Source organism: Cavia porcellus, unplaced genomic scaffold (genome assembly GCF_034190915.1).
Source record: "Cavia porcellus strain 051 isolate PalLab524CR breed Dunkin Hartley unplaced genomic scaffold, mCavPor4.1 scaffold_4, whole genome shotgun sequence".
NCBI lineage: Eukaryota > Metazoa > Chordata > Mammalia > Rodentia > Caviidae > Cavia > Cavia porcellus.
In genome coordinates, this window is record NW_026947487.1 from 115,266,649 (window position 1) to 115,294,140 (window position 27,492).

Genomic DNA, 27,492 nt, shown 5'->3' on the forward strand with positions numbered 1-27,492 from the left:
TTCCCTCTCCAAAGGCGCACCTGCTAGGGGTCGGAATTGTGCTGAGTCTGACCCCTGGATGGACCCCCTAGACAGAGCTCCAGGGCTCTGCAGCTTAGGGACAGAGCTCCAGTACCCAGGGAGCTTTCCCGTTCTCACTGTCTGGCCGGGAAGCACAGACATTGAGCTAATTTCCTGCCCCACGACAATCAAGGAGCCAGGATTTGAACCCCAGTTTGTCTGTTCCCACATGGGGCCCTCTCCTGTCTTTCTAGAATTTCCCCAAATGTGCGCCTCAGTTTCACACATGTAAAACTTTGTTGATATGTTTTGCTCAACTCACTCGACTCACACAGCAGGACCCACTGAAAGCCCGCGAAGCTCACTGCAAGTCCGCCCAGGGCTGCTGTGGCCCAGGCTGGTCCTTAGGGAGAGTTTTAGGGGGCGGTAGGCAGCTCGCCTAGTGTGGGCGAGGCCTGGCTTCCTCTCCTAGCATCCCATCAATAAAGGACAGAGAGATTTTAAAATGCACTAAATGCACTGTGGTAGACGCTGGGCTCCCCCAGTCACGTGAGCACATGCCACACCCATCCAGTCATCCCAGAGCCCTGGGCCTGCTCCCCTGACCTGGAAAACCCCACAGAGTAGTGCTGGGCGTGGAGGATGGGGGAGTGCGGAGGGAGCAGTCTCCCAGTCCAGGAAGGACAGGAGCATCACAAACCATGGGTGCATCGCTGCCGACCTCCTCCCGGGATGGTGGAGAGAGGACAGCCCTGCCTCCTTTGTCTGATTACCTTCGGGGAAGCAGGTCCCTTCCCAGACACCAGGCTTAGCAGATGAGCCCGGAAATATTAAAAGCCAATATGCAGCCGTCTGCTGCTTTGAAATTAGCAAAGAGCAGGCCCTGGGATGGGCAGCTCTGGCCACGCTGTCTAATTGCTACTTATTGTCCCTTTAAAATGTTTTCTTTACTTTTAAGTCCCTGGGCAACCCGGATAGGGACGCAAGGAAGTCAAGCAGGAGGGCCTGGCGTGCAGGCCCTTGAGAGCTGCAGAGGTCCTTCTGGTCAGGGACCTTCACGTGCAGCTGTCCCCACCGCCTGCCACGCTGGCCTATCCCGTCATCCCGCCTGCTGCACACATTGGAATCACCTGCGAGCTGGGCCAGACCACCAGCCCCTGGTCAGTCTAGGGGCTTCAGAGCTGCTAGCGGGGAGCTAAAAGTGGCAGCACATGCCTGTAATCCCAGCACTCAGGAGGCTGAGGCAGGAGGATTGCCTTAAATTCGAGGGCAGCCTGGACTACATAGCAAGTCCATTTCAGAAAAACAGCGTGTGCGTGCGAGCACACACACACACACACACACACACACACACACTCGGAAGGGGAAGGGCTCAGTCCACAGGTCTAACGTGCAGCCAGGACCTCCCGAGTTCTTCCTCCATGAGACCCGGCATCTCTGCTCCCATTGGTGGTGGCCTGCACCCTGGATGCTCGGACACAAATTCCACGTGGGCAGCTCTGCAGTCCCCCCTACCTGCCAATGCACAGCCTCCAAGAGGCGGACAGCAGGTCGGCCTGGCTCAGAGGACCCTGCTGAGGCTCAGCCCCTGGGAGCGCATGAATGAACAGTGGGTGGACGGGTGAACTGTGAAGCCAGGTCTCTGAGCACGAGGGGCTTCCTTTGGCCCTCGGTGCCAGCCTACTGGAGCAGGCCTGCCAAGTCACACTCCTGAGTTGGGGCCAGCCCAGGTCAGAGGAAGGCAGGGTGGGGGCCTCTGGGCATCCAGGCCTGGCAGTGGGGGGCAGCAGTGTCCAGGGCAGGGCTGGGCAGGGAGGTGGTGCTTAAGCCAGCACAGGCTGAGTGCAGTCAGCAGGGCTCTTGGAGGGCACCCTGGGCCACACCAGCAAGTCAACAAGGGGTCACCGGAGGGGCACGGCGGACCTAGAAGCAGTGGCTTCAACTCCTAGGGGTGAGATGTTCGCAGGGCCCGGGTCCTGCCCACCCCTCAGCCCTGGATGCCTGGGCATCCCGGCCTGCTCCGTGCCTTCCTCTGTCCCCAAAGGGCAGGTGTGCACTGGACCTGGTGTGCTAGCTGTGCATCCATCAGTTAGGGACGTGGCCTGGGGTGCGTAAGGAGGGAGCGGGGCCCAGAGGCTGGCTATCGTGGGGTCACCATGTCCACCTCTGAGCCCCCTGGAGTTCTAGGAAATTCCAAACTCAGCCTCCCCCTCCATGTGGACCAACCTGCTGCATCCAGAACATTCTTCCTGCTCACCCTCGAGATGCAGCCGGTGCGCCTGAGGAGCTGACATTTTCATTTAACTTAAATTAATTAAATTTATACGTAGCATGGTGATCACAGGCAGGTCCATAGCCCCAGCACTCTGGGAAGCTGAGGCAGGAGGATTGCGAGTTGGAGGCCAGCCTGGGCAACTTAGTGAGACCCTGATCCCCAAAAAAAGGAAACATAGAAAGATGGAGCTCATTGCGAAGGGCCTGGGTTCAATCTCCAGTTCCACTAAAAATGTAAATGAATTAATTAAATTTTAACACATGGCCAGTGGTCCCGCAGCATCAGGAAGGTCATTGTGTCCTCACCAGCACACCAGGTCAGTGGACGCCATTTGTTCTCCTGCACACTGTGGACTCTGTTAAGTGCTTTGCTAACTCACCTCACTTCTGAGTTATTTCTCATCTGCAGATCAGAGCGGGTAACTTATCGGGATTCGAATGTGCAGCCATCTGACTCCGAGTTCCCGCCTAGAATGTATCTGGCCCTGAACCAGGGCTTTGCACAACTGTAATCTAACTTAATCGGAACACTCACCCTCAGGTCAGATCACAGCAACTTTGTCACCCGCTACACCCCGTTTCCCAGGTGGGGAGACTGGCGCTGTCAGGGCCCACTTGGGGCCACACGGGGAGACGTAAAGCAGAGTTCACTGGAAGCCGTGATGTGGGGCTGGGGAGACGCCTGGGGCTGCTGCTCCCCTGAGAAATCCCGCAAAGGTCGGGGCGGGGCGCGTCTCAGAGCCAGTCTTCGGGGGGCTCTGTGGAATCCTGGCAGGGAAACGATGTCTTCCCAAAGCTGAGCCGAAAGCAGCTGAGTCACGCTTGCTTGCTGGGGACTGCTGTGTGTGTGGAAAAATCAGCGCATCCCTCAACCAGTCTGACCAGTTTCAGGCTGGAGTCCTGTGAGGGAGCGACTCCCTGAACGTCCAGGCCGAGGCATGCCCAGGGGCCTGTCGCTGTCATGCGCCTGGCTGTCGAGCTGCACGCATGTCTGTTTGTCAGATACCAGCAATGTGCAGGGCGCCAGGCACAGTGGGTCACCCGCCCCACCTCATTCAGCTCTTACAGTGCATTCACCCGCTGTTCATTGGACAGTTATTTCCCTGGGGCACTGTGCCCCATACACTGCCTTCATGAAGAAGACAAGTGTGACCGAGGGAAAGGCTCCTTAAAGGAGGTAATTGCAATTTGGGACAATTGCCTCAGAGACGCTACAGGTTCAGATCGAGTTGCAGGGAAGAGAATGTTTGAACAGAGACCCGCAGCATGGGAATGGGTCAGCCTCAGGGCCTTTGCACTTGCTTTGCCCTCTCCCCACAGTGCTCTTAGGGGTAGAGGAATCCTATGCAAAGGCCAGGACCTAGGCTCTGTTTCTCTTGGGTGACTTTGGACTAGCTGCTTTTCTCTTCTGAGCCTGTTTCCTCTTCCATATATTGAAGGATTAAACAACAGGAGTATCTGAGAAGACCCGAAGTTCTACCACCAAGAAGCAGTAAGCTTTCCCTTCCTCTCAGAAAAAAAAAAAAAAAAAAAAAAAAAAACTGCTATCATTAGAATGGATTGCATTTAATCGTAAAAGCCACTTTGGAAAACTTGGTGTGAGGAGAAAAAGTTTAAATGAGAAACCAGCCACAACAAAGATCTGTGGTCTGGTTCCTTGGTGTTCTGTAGAGACCCCACCAGTGGTGGCAGCAGTATAGTAACAGTAATTATCATCACAATGGTAATAAGAATAAACACACAGTTACACCCCCACAGCTACAGTTTTGCTCTCCACAGTTCAGTTACCTACGATCAATTGTGATCCAAAAACATTAAATGAAAAACACTGACATGGACGATGTGTAAGTTTTACATTGTGTGCTGCCCTGAATAGCAGGATGACATTGCAAGCCGTCCTGCTCTGTGCTCCTGGGATGTGTTCAGTGTATCCAGGCTGTATATACTACCTGCCCGTTAGTCATCCAGGACTGTGCTACCATCCTCCAGCACTTCCTGCTAGCCAGAGACTCCTGTAAACTACCTGTGGGGATAACCTCGTTTAACCTTCTCAGTAACTCCGAGGCGCCTACACTAATATCATCCTCAGTGTACACAGGGGGGACCTCAACGGCAGCGTGGTGAGCACGTGGGAGGCACTAACTGGTGGGTGATCAATAAACACTGCTCACGCTGAATGCTTCTCCTGGGTCATGAGGAGGGGAGTCAGGTGTTGTGCAGAAGAAGCCGAATTGCACCTTGAGACCAAGCGATGTCCTTGAAAGTTGTTTGTTTCTCCAATAACGTTTATCTCGTGTTTGTTCCCATTTCAGCGGTGACACGTTTTTTCACAGGGGAACGTATGGGAAGTGTGGAAAAAGACCTGAAAGTCCTCATAGTCCTGTGCTGTTGTTAGTAGATGGTCTGTTTCTCCCAGTGGCTTTTTGGTGTCCCTTGTGTATGTGGCAGAGCCCAGCCTGCGTATGTAATTTGTGCCGAGGTTTTTACTCTGTGCTGTACCACAAGCATTCCTCATGCTGTTGTAAACTCTTTGTGAAAGCACCCTCTTAATGACAGGTGAATCAGCCAGGATTTTAAAAGTGAGAGCCTGTCTTCTAGGCACCTTCATTTTTCCAAAATAAGAGAAGAGAGCTCCAGGGTTAGTCCTGGTTCTACTGCCCACCAGCTATGCGACCTTGGGGGAGTCACTTTAAGTTGCCAATGAGTAAAAATAAGGATAATAAAATAGCTGCTTCTGCTAGTTCATGTGAGCCAGGCAAGAGGATGCATGCTATCTAGCCAAATAGAGGATATACACTAAAACACTAAAAGCATTTTCTACATGTATAAAGTAAAGGGAAGGTTTGCTCAAGTGACATCTCTCTCTCTCTCTCTCTCTCTCTCTCTCTCTCTCTCCCTCTCTCTCTCTCTCCCTCCCTCCTTCCTTTCCCACTGATTCTTTTCAGAATGCAGAAGTGGGCTCAAATCTAATCAAGGCGGCATCCACAACAGCAACCGCCCTGAAGGAAGGGGACGACCAGGTGTACTGCCGGCCCGAGCTGCTGTGCCAAGGTGCGATCCATCTCTCATGCCGAGTCTGGGGGGAAGATATTAACAGCGACTGCAGAGGTGTCTGTCTGTACATGACACCTCTGTACACTGCAGGACAAGGACTCTGAGGAAAGGCTCTCGGGCTCCCAAGGAAGCACTTGGGGACCTTTCTCTCTCAGATAGCTTCCTACACCCCTGTTCCGATGACATTCACAGGTGTCACCTGCAAAGGACCACTGGTCCCTACTTCTGTCTCTGCATGGTCCCAGCGCCCAGGAAATGGGTTACAGACCCATTTTTGAGAAGGCACTGCCCGGAGAGAGATAGAGCTAAGCGCAGGGAACAAACCCCCCAGGGCAAGATCCACGACCGGGGCGTGGGGCTTCTCCACCTGGGCCAGGTTGGTGCAGGGGCCAGAAAGCTCTTGGTGGAGGCTGTACAGGGCTGCCACAGCACCCCAGCAGCAACCTCAGCTTTGCCCACTGGATGCCACAGGGTCTGCACCCGAACCAGAACAGGCAAGTGAGGGAGCCGATGGAGCTGTGCTCTGGGTTTAAATCCACCGGCTGGTGCAGGGCTGGGTGCATAGCTCAGGGTGGAGCCCTTGCCCAGCGCATGCAAGGCCCTGAGCTTGACCCCAAACAGCAAAAACTAACACATTTTTACCTGTAAACCCCATGAGTTTAAAGCCAGCATTATAAAAAAGAAGAAGGCTGGGGATGTAGCTCAGTGGCATAAGTGCCTGCCTGGCATGCGTGAGGTCGTGAGTTCTATCCCCGATACCACACACACACACACACACACAAAACCTGAGGCAGGATTGCAAATTCTAGCCCCGGGCAGGTAATTTAGCAGTTTAGTGAGATACTATTTCAAAATAAAAATTGGGCTAGAGTTGTAGCTCACTACCAAAGGCTTGATTCAACCCCCAGTACCACAAAAAGAGAGAGAGAGACAGACAGACAGACAGACAGACAGAAAAAAAGAGAAAAAGAACCGCTCAGGGGAGGGTCCCCGCCTTCCTCAGTGTTGAGCACAGTGCTGCAGACTCCCCTTGGCCCACCTCGCACTTGTTATTAAAATCCTTCACAAACATTAGTTTTACACGTTATTGAAACATAACGAATGAGCTTTATTTATATTCCCCACTGATGCTCTTCCCTGTGGTCTCCAAATTGCTCTTCACACCCACATGCGCACACGCGCACACACACACACACACACACACACACACACACTTTTTTGGAAAAAGATCTTTGAAAAATTGTGGCGGCCTCCAATTTTAATCACACAGTCTGTTCGACTTCTGTCTTGGGGATTTAGAGGTGCGTGTGCCCTGCACACCCCAGGTTTCCGCTGCCCGGCACCCCAACTTTGGAACAGAGGCAGGGTAAAGGTCAGGGCCTCCTCTCCGGGCTTGGCCCACCCAGCTGGGTCTCGGTCAAGTTCAGGGGCTCCTTTGGGAGCTGCCTCTGCGGGAAGGAGGCCAGGGGGCCGAAAGGGAGATTCTCCCACAGCCGCCTGGCTGTTTCTCTCCAGGCTTGGAGCTCCCCCGGATCAACTACACCCGCAACGGGAAGCCGTACAGATACGTGTTCGCCGCCGGAGTGCAGTGGAGTCCGATCCCAACCAAGGTAGGGGGTCCCCGAGTGCCCGAGTGGTCTGCAGGTCGTGAGACTGGGTGACGGTGATCAGAAAACAGGGTCTGCGGGAGTCAGGGACCCTCCACGAGCAGGAGGATGAGGACGTGGGAGTCAGCGTGGGACCCCGTTCCTGCCTTTAAGAACTCGCTCACCCTCTTGAGCGGAGGAGGGTGTGGCTGGCGCTGGCAGGGGTTCTGCATTTTAAGCTACTGTCTGTCAGTACTAACTATGCCTCAGCACTGTGCAAACGGCCACACAGAACTCTCTTTTCCTTCAGAACGTCATTCTTCAATAACTTAGCATTTTTAGAAATTTCACACAGTGCAGAAACGTACAAGGCCAAAAATTAAGGTTCCCAGACACACACATATGCACACACACCCTGAGCCACTCCCCACTAATCCTACACTTTAAATGGGACAGGCCTGGGGAGGTGAGCAGAGGCCCAGGATTTTCACTTTCCTGTCTGTTTGGTTTGCAGTCCTGGGGACTGAACCCAGAGCCTTCACAGTGAGCTACATTCCCAGCCCTTTTTAATTTTGAGACCCAGTCTCCCTACATTGCTCCAACTGGGCTCAAATTTATGATCCTCCTGCCTCAGCCTCCCAGAATACTGGGTTTAGAGGCCTTGGTCACCATGCTCCTCTAAATATCCACCTTTAAAACAACAAAGAAAAGTATATCATTACTGTTGGCATTTAACACAGTAGTTTTTTGGGTTTTTTAGCATATACAATCCCAGTGTAGTGCTAAATACAAAAAGAATTCAGGGCTTTTCTGAGACTTCATGGTCTGCAGTCAGCTGCGGGACAGCCAGAACTGCAGAGGTTTGAAGGTGGAGGAGGGGAGTTCAGGGGAGCCAGAAGTCGCCCCCCCCCCAGGGCCTGCACGCCTTCCTGTCCCTGGGGAGCTGCTGTTTGCAAACAAGTGACTCCCTCGAGTCCCCTCTTCTTCTTCTGCTCACAGATACTGAAATACGACACCCTCACCAAGTCATCCTTGAAATGGGGAGAGGAGAGCTGCTGGCCGGCTGAGCCCCTGTTTGTGCCCGCGCCAGATGCCGAGGATGAGGACGATGGTGAGACCCCCGGGGAGGCCAGCCTGGTGGGGACCGCTGAGCAGAGGCCTCGTCTGGGGACTTCTGACCCACCCAGCTAGGGAGGCCCTCTGTGCAGTCAGGCTCTGTGTGCTGTCCACTCTGGCTGCTGACCCTCATCGCAGGTGCTCGGCCCCCGGAGCCCTGGGCTGTGTGCTTCTCAGGAGGTGCATGGAACTCGCAGAAAGCCATTCTCAGGGCTGGGGTTCACTGCGGTGAAAGGCTGTGGGGTTCAGGGGACACCTGCCGTCCTCTTCTGGGGGAGCTGGAGACAGCATGAACATCTGACGGGGTGGGGTACACTGAGCCCCAAGCAGTACCAGCCAAGGAGCTTCCCAGAGCCTCGGCATCCAAGGTTAAGCTGACGCCTTGTGACCAGCGGCCCCACCATAGCCCACGCTGTGAGGACAAACCGTCTGCCCAGCCCGGGTCCTTAGGAGAACAGGGACATTCTAACAGGGCTTAGAGAGGGTCCCCGGGGACAATGTCAGGTCCCTCCTGGGGCAAGGTCACATTCTCCACTACGCAAAGCTCGCGTCCCTTCCATTGAGTGCCTCTGAACTCTCCGTGGGTGTGCAGCGTGGGCTGTGAGCATCACCTCAGTGGCTGGTCCAGATGTTGTGCGGCTTCCATGGAGCCGCTTGGGGTCATGGATCTGTGGCCCAGCTCCCTTTCCTGGGCTCCGCATGGCCTTGACTCTCTGCCTTTGTCCTGGGGACACTAAGGAATATGGAAAGGACCCTGTGTAGGGATGCACCCCGCTGAGTGGTGACAGGGCCACACACACCTGCAGGCAAGGCCGGGCTGTCTGCCTCAGCTGCAGAGGGACGGGCTTCCTACCTGGCCCTGTCTTCCCGCTGCACCCTGGGCTGGGGACCCCTGTCACCGTCACCTCCAAGGTGGGGGGTGGTGGGCATGGACTCTGCTGAAGCTGCTCCCCCACGGGGCTGGGCACTCGCTTTCTCCACAGTCAGTGAGCAGGGAGTGCTGTCACCCTCGTGTTACCAAAGGCAGCACTTGGAGAGGGAGGCCCAGGCAAGGCCATGCGCCCCGCATGTGCAGGAGGTGCTCAGCCACCTGCAGCAGCTGAGAAAGGTGTCCCTCCAAGGGAGTGTGCTTCGGGCTGCCCTCTCTTTAGGGCTGGGGTGCACTTGGTACAGCACGTGCCTGGCCTGTGCAAGGGCCCCCAGCGGCTCAAAGGAGACAAGCGAAGTATTTCTGTTTGTTTCCCCAAAGGAGTCATCTTGTCGGCTGTTGTCTCCACCGACCCAGAGAAGCCACCTTTCCTGCTGATTCTGGATGCCAAGAGCTTCACGGAACTGGCTCGCGCCTCGGTGGCCGTGGACATGCACCTGGACCTGCACGGGCTGTTCATCCCCGACCCGGACTGGGCTGCGAAGAATCAGCCCGCTGCTTCCGAGGCTCAGCAGGGCCCGGGTTCAGACTGCCAGGGGCCCCTCCGGCCTGACGGGGCTGACGGGCTTGGGCTCCCCTGACGAGCCGCTCAGGACTAAGCTCGCCACTGGTGGCATTCTCATCTGCCCTCTCCATGGGGGCTGTGGAGGAGCATGGGGCTCTGGCTCACCTGTGTCTCTTCTGTTTCATTTTAGCCGGAGAACTGGGTGCAGTGGCTCAGCCCTTGGGAGGCTGTGCCAGGACTGTTATGAGTTCGAGGCCAGCCTGAGCTACCTTAGTGAGTCTGAGTCCAGCTGAACTGCGTAGCAAGACCCTGTCTCAAAAAAGAAAAACAAAACAAAATGAAACAAAATGCCATACAAACCTTGTTTGAAAGGCAAATATTTATTGTTCAGTTCTGACACTTCTAAGAAAGCCTTTTTTCCTTTATTATGAAGCCCTTGAACATGAATCAGAAATTATATTCCCATCACATATCGTCACTCTTGAAATAAGCACCACAGAGGTGCTGGAGAAAACACGGCTCCCTGTGGGTCCTCGCCCCGCCCTCCTCCTCCACAGCCCTTGTGCCTGCTGCCCCGTCCTGGGTCCTGCGTGTGGAGCCCTGGTTTGCTCAGCCGTACCCTGTTAGTGAGCCTCGTGGCCGGGAAGGCTCGCTGCTTTGTGGCCATTCCATGCAAGACGCGGTATAATATAAAACAATAAAAACTTTCAAGTCTGTTCAGAACTCCTTTTATTTTTACAGGGCTTCACCCTCTGAAGTTCTTCTAAGGCTGTAAAACAGCGTCACAGACCTTGATGGCTCACAGCCACTGGGACAGACCCAGCTCCAGGGCGTGGACAGAGCAGGGGGCAGCCCCAGACCGAGCTCCACGGCAGTGAGCCACGTCTGTGCCGAGGGGAAAGAGAGTCTCCAGACTGTCTGCACCACCAGGACAGACAGGGCTCGGGGACAGAATGGAAGGAGCAGAGGGTCACCCGCAGGGCGGCCGTGGGGATGGCGGAAGTTGGCAGGAAGGCAGCTGGGCTCCTATGCGGTCGCCAGGAGCCCATGGCATCTGCATCTCACCATCCTGTCTACTCTCACAGTGCCTGGAGCTGATGTAAACAGCCAGAGGCAACCCGGGGAACTCCCAGCACCTGTGTCCTGGGGCCAGGACAGAGGCTTCAGGCTCCGTTCTCCCACTGCTGCTGCCCCAAGTCTAAGTCCCACCAGTCACCAATGGAACTCAATAACGCATCTCCAGGATGGGAGAAATCTCTGGTGACACTGCATGAATACCCCCGAGGGTGTGGACCTGCCCAGGCGGCCTTGGCTTTTGACTACAACCACCTTGAAACAGTACCAGGCTCCCTCTCCAGTTCGGGATCCACTGGACCAGACAGTTGTCTGTTTCTTAATTGAAATTCTCCACAACAACGGTACAGGGACACACAGTCCCAGAAGCAGTGTGGGAGGCTCCCAGGGCAACTCTGCCCAGCCTTCCGGTGGGTCTCAGTGCAGGACTGTAGATGCAGCGTCACAGCCGGATGCTGACCCTGACACCACCCGCCCACCAGGCTTATCCACAGTCCCCGCTTCTCCTTGTGTCCATGTTGAAATCTCGGCAATTTTCTCGTCCCTGTAAAATCGGTAGCTGCCGGGATTCCCCGCCACGGTAAGGTGCTGGGCATGGGCTTGAGGGCCCCTCCCGTGGCTCTGTAATCATCACCCCTCCTGTCTCCAGCTCCCCAACCCATACTCGCCGCCGCAGCTGTCACTTGCAAAAGTTTGTCATTGTGGAAACGTCACCTAAGTGGAATCACAGTGGGCTTCTGGGACGGGCTTTCCGCACACAGCGGTGTTCCTCGGAGACCCGGCCAGGCGGTGAATTCATCCAGCTTCTTGTACCCCCGGGACGTTCTGGGCACTAACTCTGTCCTCGGCACCGATAACGTTAACTTTAGTCACTCAGCACACAGTAGGTCTCACTGCAGGAACGAGTAACCGAGGCAAAAAGATTCAACGCTGCAGCTCACAGGCAAGGGACACAAGTTTCATAGAAGACCTAAAGGTGGGGAAGACAGGTCACGGGGCTCCATGACAGCACAGCATTGCCGCTCGGGTTCCGCTCTCCTCCGTCTCTTCTCTTGCTGTCCCCAAGATCCCCTCCATCATCAGCCTTTCCGTCCTCCCCTGAGCGCCCCTCTCGTGTGTCCCATTCAGCAAGAACACACCCCACCGAGTTGACAGAGTGGAGGAACCTCCCGGGGGAACCTCAGAACCTCCAGCCTCGGGATAAGACGATAAGACGGACCGAGGGGAGACGTCCGCCCTCATGACCTCCGGAAAGCACAAGAAAATCCGCCTACCTAGTCTTCTATTTTAAATACATGAAAGAGGTGGAATGCGGCAAGGCCTCCCCACCCCCCTCTGCTCCATTCCATTTGCCAAACAGTACCCAGACCTCATCATGAAGCAAGGCGCAGCTCCGCGGGGAGGAGACCCACGCCTGTGGTTTGTTTGCCTTATTGAAGATGGCAGGTGGCACACCGGACCGACGAGGAAGGCTGGCACACCAAAGCTTGTTTTCTCGCTCTCAAAAACATCAAAGGTTGTCGTCCGCATATTCCTTTGTCTGGATCTCCGGTTCCACTGTCTCATACCTGGACAGCCCAGGGGCGTCAGCTCAGAGCTCCCAAGCGTTACGAGGCAGCTCCTTTCTTGTAGGAACCACAAGACAGTCCGTGGCATCCTCAGAGCCTTCCTTCACCATTATGCCCCTTGTAGGTGTGAAAGGTGACGAGGACGTTGGGCAGGAAAAGTCACACTGGCTTTGTTTACCGCTCTGCCGAGGCCAGCCATTTCCCAAGTGCTCTAGGAGTGAGTATCAGGCGCACTTGGGGCCTCAGACGCCTGCCGACCCACTAACGTTCCCACTGGAGCTGCCTCTAGTGTGACTGAACTTAGGAACAGCCTGAATGAATCCGGGGCAAATCCACCATGAGCAGCCTGAATGCACACAAGCTGCACCTCCAGTACGTTTTCCCGCCCATTTGCTCTGGGCCAAACTTCTGTTGGCAGAATTAGTGCCTTTCCAAATGCTGACGGTCCAGGTTAAGCAAAAGCACGTTGCTCACTTCTTAGTGACGGCCTGGGTGATTTGCAAACGGTCAGGGGAACTCACTGCTGTTGCAAATTAGGACTCAGACACCAAAATGTCATCATCTTCATCTTCATTGTGATACTGAGATGAGACGAGTGGGCCTTAACACTTCTTCAAAAACTGTTTTTGGAAGTTGTGACTCTGAGGCCACATATAGCATCCTACAGGACCACATCAAGAAACATCCTGCAAGGCTGAGGTCAGCCAAGAGGCCCAGGGGACCTCCTTGCACCCAAGGTGCGTAGCACACGTGCTGGGGGGCGGAGAGGGGGAGTTTAACAGGCTTCCTGCTTCTGGGGTGTGAGCAGCAGCTTCCCGCACGGGCGGGATGTCAGGAGCTGCCCAGCAGCTGGGCACAGCACCTGCAAGAGGCTGCTGACTGCAGGTGGAGGGTGCAGCTCAGGAGGAGGCCTGGGGGCGGATGTGGGTGACTGAACCAAGCAGGTAAACAATGCGCCTCCCAAGAAAAGCCAGGGAAAGAGTGGGGAGGCAGAAAGATCTGAGAAAGACAGCCGGTCATTCGGTGTTTTCCTGTGTACCCTTCCGGGGCACGGTCTACGTTTTAGTGGTCAGTTTACAACCTATCCACCAGCTCATAACCTGCCTTTTTTCTTTTCTCTTAACGTAGGGTACAAGCATCTTCCCAGGTCATTAAATCCTTTGAATGGGTGAACAGTATTCCCTCTCCGGGGCCTGGTGCATCACCCGACACTGGGGCGGTATCCAGTCTTTCCCATTATAGTGATGCCTGAAGAGTCTCTTTGTGCTTCTCCTTACCTCGTACACAAGTGGTGTTTGTTTGTTTGTCTGGCTGGATTTAAAATTTGAGATTTCTGAGCCAAAGAGCAGAAAAGTGAATTTGGGGCTATTTTTATTATTCTTTTTTTTGGTACCAGGGATCAAATTCACGACCTCAAGCTTGCCAGGCAGCGGCTTATGCCACTAAACTAAATCCCCAGCCCCAATTTTTTACTATTCTTGTTTGTTTGTTTGTTTTTTGAATTTGGGGATATTTTTAAATTTGCTTTTTAAATTTTTTTTAAACAAGTACATATACATAATGCATAGTAATCATATTCATCAGCTGGGGATTTAGCTCAGTGGCATAAGCACCTGCCTGGCAAGTGCAAGGTCGTGAGTTCGATCCCCGGTACAAAAAAAAAAAATCATATCCATCATAGGGAATTTGTACAGGTGCATAATATATCTTCATTTTGCTTAGTCTCCCTCCCCCTCCCCACCCTTGGACCCTTCTTGGCCTCCCCCTCGGGGATGTTTTCTCAGCAGGGCAAAGGTTTTGGCTCCAGACACGGAGCTGCAGCTGCAGACACTGTTGGATGTGTGAGGCTGAACCTGTCCGCGGCTGCGAGGCTCAGCAAACACCTCTGTCGGGACAGGGGCAGAAATGGGTGCAGCGTGACTGACCTCGGTCGGTCTCCCGTCCCCCCTCTTCCCTGCCCTCAGCTCTCCTCCTCCTGCAGCACAGTCCCCAGAAGGGGGGCGGCACACGTCAGAGGGCGAGGGGAGGGATGGCAGCAGGTGGCCTGGCCAAATGGCCAGCTCAGGTGTCTGGGCCTGGATTCAGGGGAGAGCACGGCAAAGCTGGGGCAAACCAGGCCACAGCAGAAGACACAGCCCTGGCACATTCCTGACATAGGGCACACAGTGGCACTAGCTGAAGAGATGTCACCATGGCCGCTTCCAGGACAATCAAGGGCTGATGTGTTTTGTTTTAAATAACAGATTTCTCAGAATCTAACTTATCTATGCAAATGTCAGCCATGGGAAGTGTGTGACTCATGGTTGTAGTGTATTGAGAGTAACCTAACTATTGTCACTGTGTGATTTGAGAACACTGACATCAAAAGGAAACCCCACACTCTTTGGTATCACTCCCCATTCCACGCGCTTCTTGAACCCTGTTCCCAGGAAAACCACGAATCTCTTTCCTAGCTCTACAGATTTGCCTATGTGGGACATTTTATATAAAGGGAAGGATATAACACGCAGGGCTTTTCTGACTGGCTTGTAGCAGAGTGTTTTCAAGGTTCATCTGTCATTGCATGAATCACTACCCCATCCCTTTTTACGGCTGAGTAATACTCTTTGACAAGACCATATTTTCCTAATGCACACCAAATGTTTCTGCTGGAAACATTTGAATTGCTTCCTGGTTTTGACTGTGTGGGTGATGTTGTTATGAACATTCATGTCCAGGTTTTTTTATGTAGACACGTGCTTTCATTTCTCTTGGGGCTCCACCCAGCAGTGAACCTGCGCCTCATGTGGTAACTTTGTGTTTAATATTATAAGGAACTGCCACATTGGGCCACCTCGTTTTTCAAAGTGGCTACAATGTACACTCGCAAGAGCAACCTACAGAGACTCAAGCATCCTCCTTGACACCTATTCCAGCCTGGCTTTTTGATTCCAGCCGTCCTGCCCGGTGAGAAGTGGTACTTAGTGTGATTGTGGTTTTACTTTCCTAGTGAATTAGCAACGCTGAACACACTTCCACGTTCTTCTTAGCTCTTCAAATATTTTCTTTGGAAGAACAACTCAGATCCTTTGCCATTTTTTAATACAGGGTATTTGTCTTTATTGTTGAGTTACAGGATTCAGTAATATATGGTAAGCCCCTCATCAATGCATGATTTTAAGTTTTTTCTCTCATTCATAGGTAGTCATTTGATTCTCATTGGTGTCCTCTAAAGTACAAACATGTTTTTTTTTTTCAATTTAGATGAACTACAATTCATCTGATTTTTCTTCGCTAACGTGTTCTTGATGTTATATCTAAGAAACCATTAGTTAACCCGTGGTCATGAGAATCACTCCTGGGCTAGGCTGCAGCTCAGAGACAAAGCGTTAGCTCACAGAGCAGGAAGACGTGGTTCAACCCACAGCACTGGGGCAAAGGAGGCAGAGTTATTCCTGGGCTTTCCTCTCAGAATGCTGTAGTTTGCCACCAAGCTTTAGGTCCATGATCCATTTGAGATCATCGCTGTGCACAGTGTGACATGTGGGTGTCCATCCCTCCCACGTAAGAGCCACCTGTAGGGTGGATTCATCTCCCACTTAGAAAAACTGGAGTTTCTTCCCCTTCCCCATACCCTAGAAAAAAGACGTCTCCTCCCCGCAGCAGGAAGCAGTTTAGTGGTCAGGAGCTCTCTGCTGCACCCAGCAAGGATTTGGTTCAAAACCAGGAAGCTAAGACGCCAGCCTCAGCCCAAGGGGGTTCCCGGGTCTCTTTCTTTAGTGGGGATTTGAACAACTTCCTGTCTCCACCACAGAGTCCTGGTGACATTCGGGTACACCCCGCATGTATCTATGCTCCCTCCTGCTGGGCCTTGGTGGGGTGCCCTGAGATCTTCACCCCTCCTTGTGTTTTTTTATACTTTATTTTTGCATGTGTGATACCAGGGGTTAAACCCAAGGCCTTCACCCTGAGTTACGTCCCCAGTTCATTTTTTTTTTTTAATTTTGAGCCCTAGCCTGGTTAAATCACTACACTGTCTAGGCAGGACCTGAATTTGTAATCCTCCTGCCTCAGCCTCCCAGAGTCCTGGGATGACGGGTGTGTGTCCCATGCCTGGCCGCCTGGTGTTTTCCCTAGGTAGGTGCAGCCACCGTTTTCCAGCAGCGGTGACGGTGTCTGACATTCCCGTAGGTCCCGCCTCCTTCCAGGAGGTGGGGAGCTGGTGGGGAGCTGTGGGACTGGTGAGAGACTCGGGCTGCCTGGTGAAGGTCACCTCAGCACCCCATTTGGGGTGTGGTCATCCATTTGTCATTTGGTTTGGGCAAGCCAGAGGGGGTGCTCGTCCTTGGCTTGCGGCTGGCATTCGCGGGGGAGGGACAGTGCCGGCCTGGGTGCTGCGTTTGTGCCGCCTCCCGGGTAGGGGCCGGCGTGAGCTCCCTCATGATAACAATAATAACAGCATGCACTATCGCTGGGTCACACAGCCACATACCTCGAGCTCAGCAAGAACAGGAGTTTCCGGTTGCTGCCTGACAAACTGTCCTGCCACTGCCATGCCGCTTTCTTCCTTCCCAAGGGTCAAATCTGACTTCATCTCCCTCCCAGGATACTTGGGCTCCCCAGGGGTTTCCCTGGATGATCCCAGACGCTGCCCCACCTCCAAATCCTGCCCTGGAGCCCATGGCAGGGTCCCCTTGGCCAATCAGGTCCCGTCCATGAGAACCTGGGTATCTTTGGGGCTCTTGTTCAGATAACCCCAAGCAGCTGGCTCTTAAGGCACTCGGTGAATGCTTGTTGAGTGGCTGAGTGAATGCTGTCTATTCAGAGTTGTTATTGGCAGCCTGCGGCTTCCTTTCCAATGTGGTCTCTCCTGCCTGCTTTGGGTCTTGCTCGTTTGCCTTCACCGAGTTTAACACGACAGTTTGTTCCTCCGTCACGTGCTCTCCCAATTCCTTCCTACTCCCCCCCCCATATAGCTTTTTGTTTCCTGATATACCATATAATTCATTGCATTCATTACTAACTGTATTCTTCACTTCATTTTAGGCTCACAGGAGTGTAGACCAGTGTCCGACACACAGCAGGTGCTGCATGTGCGCATCGGGTGTGTGGGAACCAAAGGGTGCCATCGAGGGTCTCGGCCTGGAGCCACCCTTCTCCTCTCCTCTCCTTCCCCTCTCCTCTCCTCTCCTTTCTGACTTCTTTCCTTTTGTCTGTGCCATAGCTTACACCCAGGGCCTCGAGCATGCCAAGCGGGCACTCTGCCACCGAGCAAAGCCCCTGCTCTGCCACGGCTGGCCTTGTCTTTCATGCCAGAGAAGGCTTTGCCCACTATGAGGCCAAATCAACGCCAGGTAAACACGGACGACCCCGCCCGCCGGCCTCCGCCCCGTCCCCTTAGCACACGGGCAATGTGGATCTCCACAACACAGATGACCTCAATTCTCATCTCCACCAAGACTTTTGAAAGTCTCAGAGGGAAAGGGGTGGTGTGGCACTGGCACCGAACGTGTACTGAAAGCCGAGGTCTTGAAATTGAAATGCTTGCAGAGCTTGGAATCGGCTGAAGTCACCGGGTTTGTTGTGTTGGGGTACCGTGTCCCCTCAAGCCTGCCTCGAGGCTGTGAGTGTGGCTCTGGGTTTGGCTTTGCCCAGGACGTCTGTGTAGATGTCTTGGGCATCTGAGGAGGCCTCCTGAAGTCACAGTGAATCCCGCATGCATGTGTGTGTGTGTGCACGCGTGTTCTCTGGGAGAGCAGAACCAACAACTATCGCAGCGTTAGGGTCTCGGCAGACAACACGCAGGACTTCGCACTGGGCCAGCACTAAGGACTGTGCCTCTGCGGCTGACGCCCTGAGACCGAAGTTAGCAGGCAGCACTTCGAAAGGTGTACCTGCTGTGGTCGGGGGTTTGCAAGGGAAGCAATTTATTGCAGGCCCTGTGATTCGTAGGATTATTTTACAACAGCCACCCAAAGAGTCAGGAATGAAAGAATGCAGGAAATCTCTCCACACACTAAAGATCCAAAGAATCCAGCTGAGGGCCTGGATCCCACAGCAGTGTCCTGCGTGAGTCCAGCTGAAGGCCTAGAACCCATGACAATGACTCATGTAAGTCTGTTCACGGATCTGTACTGCGAAGGCCCAAAGGTCAGCAGTGGAAGCTAGAAAGTCTGTGCCAGCAGGCTGAGGGATCTGCACTGGAGCCAGAAAGCAACAAGGGACCAGCGCTGCCCCCAAAAGTACCACAGCCATCCTCAGTGACACTGAGGTCCTGCGCTCCTCCAGTGATGAGAACAGCAGAGCTGGTATCCGATGAGTCTGCGTGACAAGCTCCTCCAGGAAACCCAGCACACCACGTCCTCCTCCCCAGGTCTCCTTTATATGGCAGCAGTCCCCAGGTGGCCCTCCACACCCCGCAGCATGCCACAAGCTGCCCACCAGCTGTCCCCCCCACACACACAGCACCCCTCCTCCCTGTCCCTGTGCTGAACCAGGCACAGGTTCCCATCTCAGGTTGACCAGTGTTGGCCCCCGAGCATTGCTTAGGACTCCTCATAAGTGAAATGGTTTTTGTATGATCTGGAAGTGTTTCCAGGGTGCAAAATGATACAAAGTTGCAAACTATTAATGACCAAGGGAACATAGCCTTTTACTGGATAGTGACAGTGTTTCATTCCCTGCTCCATCTGTCTGTCCATCTGCCCCTCCATCCATCCTTCCCTCCACAGCCTATAAACCTGGGCTTTATCACTGCCGTGTGTGACAAATACTTTATATAAAGTATTCATCCTTCAAAAATGGCGGGAAGCTGCGGTGCAGGGAGCTCAGAGTCACAGAGGTAGCAGGCGGTGGAGGAAGCTCGGGCTGAAAATCCAATTCCGCTCATGCCAACGGCAGGGTCTGCCATTATCCACCAAACATCGCGATGCGGAGAAGAGGGGAGCTGCCCGGCGACAGTGAGCGGACAGTCTGTGCCTGTGCACCTGTTCCAGTGTCCTCCATATCATGCCATGCTTGTTTTAATACCCAAGAATCCGCCAGCAGCCTGTAAGGACCGGTGATGCCTTGAAAAGGGTTGGAGCCCAGCATGGCTTCCTGCCACACCGCACCCCATGCCCCATTTATCTAAATCAGCTGTCTGTTGTGTTTGCATCTTGCCTGCTGGGCTGGCATGTGAAACTCCTGAGACATGATTGGAATCTGCTTCCTTCTCTCTCCCTCCCAAAGCCTAGCCCAGTGCCTGGCATGAAACAAACACACAGATAAAGAACTTGACATTCATTTGTTGAATTCCTGCCTAGCCAGGAAGGGGCACTGTGGTGGATTGATGGTTCCTACCCTATGCATGTGCCACAAGAGATTCAGATGATGGCCTGTGGCCCCTGCTGCCCAGACACCTCACCATGGCACAGGAGGGGCCAAACGACCTTCCTGGGACTCTCCTGTACAACGTCAAGGCTGGGATGGGGGACCAGCACCAGGAGAAACAGCAGGTTCTTTGTTTTAAAGCTTCATTAAATTGAGGCTGGGGATTTAGCTTGCAGCATAAGCGCCTGCCTTGCAAGTGTGTGGTCCTGAGTTCAATCCCCAGTACCGATAAAAAAGAAAAAAGACACACACACACAAAAAAAAAAAAAAATAGGGCAAACTTTGAGAAAGTGACAACTGACTGGCTCCTCCTGACTGGTGGCACCATGCCAGTCACGGCTCACGCCCTGGAAGGGACAAGTGCAAATTATCGGTGTTGAAACCTGTTTCCCAAGAGTGAAAAGCTGAGAACAGTCTCCTGCCCAGATGTGATCTGCCACGCAGGTCTCCACCTCGGATCGATCGTGCACTTCAAGGGTCACACCTGGGACTCCAGCAGCCCAGCTAAGCCCTGGCGCCTCTGTGACACACGTGGGTAGGCTCCGGGTCTCGTGGATTCAGTCCCATATTCTGCAGGCTCCCTGTGGAGGTGCTGGGGATGCACAGCGGGGGGCCAACACATGATCACAGCTTGGCACTCTGCAAAGCAGCCAGGACTTCAGCGGCTCCCATAGCTGGCTGAGGACATTAGCCAGGGACAGCGGTGCCCTCTCCGAGCCTGAGTCACTTAGACCGGAGGAGGGAGAGCCTAATCTCTCCTGTGTGCAGCTGTAAGGACTTGTTGTGGAACTAGAAAAATAATAGGAACACTAAGGAGATGATCTCTGACCTGACGCTTACAGATAAATGTCCTCACTGGATGGCAGGACTGTTTTCAAAAGCTAACATTTGAGGAACACGTGGCATTTGCCACACACTGTGCTAGGCCACTGTGCTTGGATGATGCCATTCATCCTGCACAAACCTGCTATGCCGGGGACCAGTTATTCCCACGGGGAGCCTGAGGCTGGGCGGTTTCCATTGGATGCCCAGGCCAGGGAGCTGCAAAGTGACAGGAGCGGGACTTGAACCTGGCACCCGGACTCCAGACAGATCTTGAGGCACAGACAGAAAGGAGCTGTACGGGAGGGACTTTTCAGGATGACACCGGAGAGATGGACAGCTTTCCAGGCACCAAACATTGGGGGGAACCCAGGCAGGAGTCAAAGTAAACCCATGGTCCAGTGGGGTGGCGCAGTCCACTGTGTGTGAGTCCTAGTGGGTGGGTTGCAGAGTTTCACATAAAAGATGGTGCGATCTAGAAGACAAGGGGGTCAGTCAGTGGACGCCTTGAAGCCAGGCATGGGGACCTGGGTTTTTAGCTGAAGAAACAGCTGTAAGACAGGATTGCTGGTGTGCAGGAAATGTCATACGCCTGGCCACATCCCAAGCGGAGGGTCCTCTGGACAGCACGGGTGGACAGGCTGGCCACATTCTCTCTAGATGTCCCTCCTTCCCCTAGCAGCCAGTGAGCTCCTCCAGCTCAGTGTCGACCCGAATTGCTGTGGGGTCCCGCAGGGTCCTGGTACGCGGGAGGTGCTTATGTTTTTTGCTAAATGAGAAACATGTGAGTGAATGTCATATGGCGGTCTCCGGGTCCCTGAAGAAATAAATTCTGAGCTGGACTCAAGAAAAATGTGTATTTCTGTGGTGGATCACAACCCTAAGTGGGAAAGGGGGGAAAAAGCTTCTAGAAGCAAGCACAGAGGATGTCGAATGGAAAAACTTCTTCATCAGTGAAAGAGTTGCCGGGCGGGGGCCCCCTCCCCGCATTCCCGGAATAAAGCCACCGCTGACCACTACTTTTACGGCCGTCCACTCCGCTCCATTCCTCCCGCAGACTTCTCCTCTCCTCTCCCTTCTCCCAGACCTAACAATCAGAATACGAAAACCCCACCACAGAAGATCGACAATTTGAGCTTCATTAGAATTAAGAATGTTGGGGGCTGGGGATTTAGCTCAGCAGCATAAGCGCCTGCCTTGCGAGCGCACAGTCGTGAGTTTGATCCCTGGTACCGATAAAAAAAAAAAGAATTAAGAATGTTTGTTCATCAAAGGTATCAGATTAAAAAGTAGGCAAGCACAAACCGGAAGAAATTTGTCTGTATTATAAATAATAAAGAACTCCTAAAAATTAAAATCCAATTTAAAAATCATGAGGGCGCCAGGGCTTTAGCTCAGCGGTGTAAGCGCCTGCCTGGCAAGTGTGAGGTTATGAGTTTGATCTCCGGTACAAAAATATAAATAAATAAAAATAAAAATAATGAAGGGAACTGGGCAGGAAGGCACATGCCTATAGTCCTAGCTACTGGGGAGGCTGAGGCAGGAGGATGACAAGTTCAAGGGAATTTAGTGAGACCCTGTTCAGAATAAAGAAGTAGGTAGGCATGGTGTCACACAGCTCTAATCCCGTCACTCAGGAAAGAGGCTGAGGCAGGAGGATGCTGCGAGTCCAGGCTGGGCTACAAAGTCAGTTTGAGACCAGCCTGAACCACATAGGGAGACCCTGTCTCAAATAAGTAAATGAATAAAAGTAAAAAGGGCTGGGGCTCTAGCCTGGTGGTGGGGCACTTGCCTGGAGTGCAGGACGCCCCGGGTTCCCCCCAAGGTATCAAGAAGAAAAAGGGAAATGCAAGTAATTGCCTCATAATAAAAACTGCCAAGTATTTGTGAAAGACAAATAATACAAGAGCGAGTTATCACGAGCAGAGCCAGGTGCCACCACCGGGGACAGCAGCCTGGCAGTGCCCCACGGGAAGAGTGCACACATCCGCCCAGGGCCGCCCCAGCTTTACTATTTATTCACTTTGGTCTTTTGAGACAAGGTCTCGCTACGCAGTCCAGGCTGGCCTTGAGCTCACTTTGTAGCCCCGGCTGGTCTCGAACTCGCCTCTGCCTGGGCTGAGGCCTGCGCCCCACCCCCACCCCTACCCCCACCCCACGATGGCTTTCTTGCTCAGCCCCAAACTGGCAACGGTGCCAACATCCCTCAGTAGGAAATGGGCACACTGTGGCGTGCTCACAAAGGCAGGCTGACCCAGCAACGAGCAACAAAATCAAAGAATCTCGAAGACCTTCCATTGAGTGAAGCAAACCAAGCATAAAACTAATCAGCGGTGATGGAAGTGAGAACCCGGTTTCCCCCGGGTGGCATGGAAGGGCGGCTGAGGGGTGACGGAATGTCCCGTGCCTCGACCTGGCTGGTGACACCCGGGCTCTGTACATTAGACCAAAAGAGGGACTTTTTCAAATATGATAAATGGACATGAATAAGTCTGATGTATTCCAGAGAAGACAAATGGATTTTGTATTTAAAGGTTTAAATGGAAAGTGTATTTCAAGGTTCTTTTTTTTGTACCAAGGCTCAAACTCACAACCGTGTGCTTGCAAGGCAGGCGCTTGTGCTGCTGAGCTAAATCCCCGACTTAAAGGTTCTCTTTATTTTTTATTACTGCATTTGCATCATATAATGAATACGCCCATAGTGGGGAGCTGGTCGGAATACATACTGCCTTTTTAACCCTTTTTACTTCTCCTGTCTCCCCCTCCCTCCATCAGAAAATAGATGAATAGATTTAAATGCAAGAAGAAAAAAAAAGCATGGAGCCTGAAATAAAGGGCAGGTGCGAGCTCAGAGACGTGGGGCGGTCATGGAAGTGTCCCGTGGCACTAAAAGTGGATGGGATTCACCTGATTCCCAGTGCTAACCTCAGGGAGACCGGAGGGAGTCTGGCCTAGACCTGCAGGTGCTGCAGCTGGGAGGGTTTGGAACTGGATGGAGAGAATATTTACTTGTCCGCACTGGGCAAGGATCTCAGTAAAAACAAGGACCAATAACAAAATTAACCACACTTAGCGTTTACTGAGCAGCTCTCTGCGCCAGACCTTGGCCAGCACGTCTGCAGAATGGTCTCCTTTCATCCCCGCAGTCACTGCTAATAATCCCAACTCCACAGACGAATAAACGGAGGACGCCGTGTGACGGAGCTACAGTCTCCAGGGCGGGGAGGAGGCGAGCCGGAAGGCGGGCAGTCAGGAAGCCAACACACGAAGGCTTCAGCGGCCTTGGCAGACATTTAAACAGATCTGAGGTCCAGAACGAGTTTCTCATGAGCTAAATGCTGCCGAATACAGAACGTGGGCTAGATATATGTCCCTTATTTCACTAATGAGTATGGTCTCAAGCTGCATCCATTCACCTATAAAAGCCTCCACTTTATCCTTCTTTGTGGCTGAGTAGTACTCCATGAACATAGGCTAGAATTCTTTGGGAAGATTTAAATGCCTTTTATGTGCTGTTTATAAGGACATAAATAACAGACAGTATCCAAACTTTATTTATATGACAAACATGCAAAGTGGTGCACCCTGACCTGGACCGACAGACTCTGGCCGGACCTGGTCAGAAAGAGGCTATCAGGGCAACCTGTGGCCAGAGCTGCTAAAATGCAACTTGCTTAAAATTTGGAAATTTCACTTCAGGTCCTTTCTGAGAATTCATCCTGCTGTAAGTTGGCCGGGTCGGGTCAGGCAGCAGGAGACAAAACAAAGTCCAGGAAACCATTCATTCCGTAAGTAAACATTTACTGAGCACACAGTGTAACTCAGATGTGTTTCAGTCTACAACGAGGAAGCCTGCCCAGCCTTATGAAAACCTGTTACTATAATCAGAAGATACACAATATACAAATAAACAGGGATAATTGTAAGTAGTGATTAAATGTAATGGAGATGGAGCATGCTACAGGGAGGCATACGCCGGAGGGTGAGTGAAAGCCTTTCAGGAGTTGACCTTTGAATTGTAATTAAAGTAGAACAAAACAGCAACCAACAACAAGAATATGAGGAGAAGACTATCAAGTTGAGAAGTTAGCAAGTGCAAAGGTCCTGGGGTGGGAACATGCTAGGCCTAGTCAAGGAAGCACAAGAAGGCCAGTTTAGTTGGTACACTGACCGAAGGACGTGTGGCAGGAAATGAGATCACAAAGGAGACACACAGGCTCACAGGGCTTTGTAAACCAGGTAGCTTATTAATTTTCCTAAGTTTGATGGAAAAATCACTGCACGGTTCTGAGGGAAAGTGGGGTGATTTGGGGTGAGAGAAGGTCAGAGGGGTGAAGGCGGCCACATCAAGGGCGGAGGACGTGAGGTGCTGGGCTCAGAAAGTTCGGCTTGCCAGCTGCAGGGTTTGCTGATGAACTGGATGAGGGGCCTGAAAGACTGAGCTCAAGAATAACCCCACACTTCCTCCAAAGTACATGGATGGCTTTAGGGAAGGGTTACATTTAACAGCAAACTCGGGATTTATTCTCTGATGCACTACGTTTCACTTGTCTGTTAAGACATCCACTGGAGACATCATGCAGGCCGTTGGAAAAACCTGTTTGGAGTTCAGGGAGGAATTATGGGAAGCATCTGAAGCCACACCTCGTGGACAGAAAAGTCCTCATTCTCGTAGCATGTACTCACTCAGCAAACGTTTACCAAGTATCTACACCAGTGTCAGGCCCTGTGCAGGGCCCTGCGGTGGGGTGCACTGTGTGGATCTGGACAGACACTGTTAAACCCTGCTTCCTGTCCTAGATGCTTCTCTGGTACCCGTGAAACATACAGAACCGACTCTCAAGTGTTATAAATACTGAGTGGCTCTGACTCAGCAATCTGGAAGGGCTTGGGTTTTTCGGAAAGAGCTATGTATAGACTTGGACCCGTGACAGATCTACTCCACAAGACGTCCAAAGACAACCTGAAGATGAATCAGAAGAGGCTGCCTCCACCAGATTGATGTTTACCGAGAGTCAGGCTGTTGTAATGGAAAAGCATACAGCCGTGCAGGCAGAAGCCCTGCCCCTCGGCCTGGGCCACCAGATCGGGACCTCCAGAGTCCACCCACTGGATTCCGTGTCCTCCAGAGGGCTTTCAAACTACTACCCACCGCCCTGCCTACAGTATTTTATGTTTCTGAACTCTAAGCATCAGGAAAAAATGAAAGCCCAAACTCCCAAAGGGATCCTTCTGGTGGACATTTTTTTCCCCAAACAAAAGAAAGCTTTAAAAAAATGTTTTTCATGGAAGCCAATGGAAAGTGCTTGTTTATTTTTCCTTTTTTTCTTGCTGATTGTAAAAATGATCCATGGTCTCTATCAATGCGGAGAAGGGCAGAGTAACAGGCTTCTGTGGAAGATTACAGACTGTGTCTGCTCTCACCCGCACGAATCTGCGTCAGACAGCGGGGCTGGAAATGTGCTGGGAGAATCATTACTGCCAGCGCCCTGCAGACATCATTTTTAGTCCGTGGACCAAAAAAGAGGAGAGGAGTAGCAGAAGCAGCAGCAGAAGTGGAAGAAGGAAAAGAAGAACCGAGGGGCAGTGAGGAGGGGAGAACAGCGATCGTCTCCCCTGAGGTTGTTCAGTCCACAAAGCAGAAGAGCTCGGTGGAGTCATCAGAGACTGAAACTCAGGGCAGCATCACGTGGGATCTCTCAGGTGACATCTTGCTCAACGACAGCTGCTATCTGATACCCACGGAATGCGCCCGGAAACCACCTTACGCTCCACTTAGGTGGTCATAAGTAATAAGGGCGGCTCACTTGAGCAATGCCCAGAGAGGCTACAAACAGTGCGGGGGCGCTGGCGGGAGTGGCTGGGGCGGGGGAGCTCCAAGAACTCCTGCCCTCTGCGCCTGGGCCCTTCCTGCCCCTCAGCACCAGGAGGAGCTTTTCTGGGGCAAGTGGACTCAACAGTTTTTATTGACGATCTGATGTCCTCTGCATGGCTAACACCCTACTGGGTAACCTGGGCGTTTTCTGATTCCCTCTGAGAATGCACTGAAGCCAGATCCTTCCTACAGATGCACGCTACTCACCCCGAAAATGGGATGAGCTGCTAACGTGGAATAACTGAGACGTTCATAGATAGAGCTGAACGATCAGGTCCTCCTGGGAAACTGTTGGCTGGCACTGCTGGATCCTTTGCCATGTGGCAATCAGCTGGAATTGAAGGGCACAAGATCTTCAGGTCCCAGGCACCCCAAGTATGGACTCCATCATGCAACCATCCGCCATCTCATTTATCTGACTTGCTACCTCCGATTCTATACATCATGGGGTGGGTGCCAAGTACCAGGCACTGCGAAAAACCCTGGGAACACAGGTCAGGTGCAACACTACCCGAGCCTTAGAGTTCAATCCAGCAGGGCACAGACGTACAAGACAACTGCACTACATCGTGCAGGCATGGCAAGGGCGGTACAGACAGCAGGAACAGGGCTAAGTAGAGGACACAGAGATGGCTGACCGCTGCGTCCTGCCAGAAGGATATATTACAGCTGGGTTTGCAGGATGACTAAGGGTTCACCAAGCAGATGGAGTGAAAGTGTCTGTACGGTCTCTGGTGACAAATGAGCCAGCAAATCCCTTTCTCCCGCCTGGCACTGTCTGTGAGTCTGCCTTCGTCATCCTGTTGCTCTTTCCATCAGAACAATGGAGAAGTTCACCTCTACCGGGAAGAGCCTGCCTGACTACTCACCTCCACTTGCCCCGGCTAAGGCTGCCCTCTCATTCTGGGAAAACTGGTTACCTAACTGTGATTCTGTTATTGGAGTGCTTTGTTTTATTTTGGAACCTCTGACATCTGGAGAATAGACCAGCATTCTAAGCAATTCTAGAGAATTCTTCCACTGGGGCCCCAGCAAAGGGTCTAAGTGGGAAGAAAGAAATAAATTAACAATAGAAAACACAAATTCGAAAACATTAAGTGACTAATAGTAATTAAAGAAAAACCCATCCATCCTCCACTATGTGCCAAGCACTATGTCTGACACCTGGAAATCATGCCAGATACAATGAACATACAGGTTAGCAGGCGATACAGCTAATAAACTCATTACACTAAGTTTCCTGCCAGAGCAATGTCCAAAGTACAGCTACTACTTAAAGACAGGAAAGCTGGCTACACCCAGGGACTGGTTATGTATAGAGAAAATAAGCTTGCACTGGG

The 27,492-nt window shown here is 52.5% G+C and overlaps 1 protein-coding gene and 1 long non-coding RNA gene across 2 annotated transcripts in view; one reads left to right on the forward strand and one right to left on the reverse strand.

The window, feature by feature from the left end:
* Positions 1–10,186, forward strand: part of Bco1 (beta-carotene oxygenase 1) — a 27,403-nt gene extending 17,217 nt beyond the window's left edge. The window contains exons 8-11 of the mRNA XM_003461964.4: positions 5,220–5,325; positions 6,844–6,938; positions 7,914–8,025; positions 9,280–10,186. Of these exons, the coding sequence (XP_003462012.1) occupies positions 5,220–5,325; positions 6,844–6,938; positions 7,914–8,025; positions 9,280–9,539 (573 nt within the window). The 3' untranslated portion in view covers positions 9,540–10,186. The remainder of the gene's footprint in view (positions 1–5,219; positions 5,326–6,843; positions 6,939–7,913; positions 8,026–9,279) is intronic.
* The window catches only part of LOC134475802 (uncharacterized), a 24,678-nt gene continuing 1,010 nt past the window's right edge, over positions 3,825–27,492 (reverse strand). The window contains exon 2 of the long non-coding RNA XR_010047069.1: positions 3,825–26,483. This is a non-coding gene — a long non-coding RNA (uncharacterized LOC134475802). The remainder of the gene's footprint in view (positions 26,484–27,492) is intronic.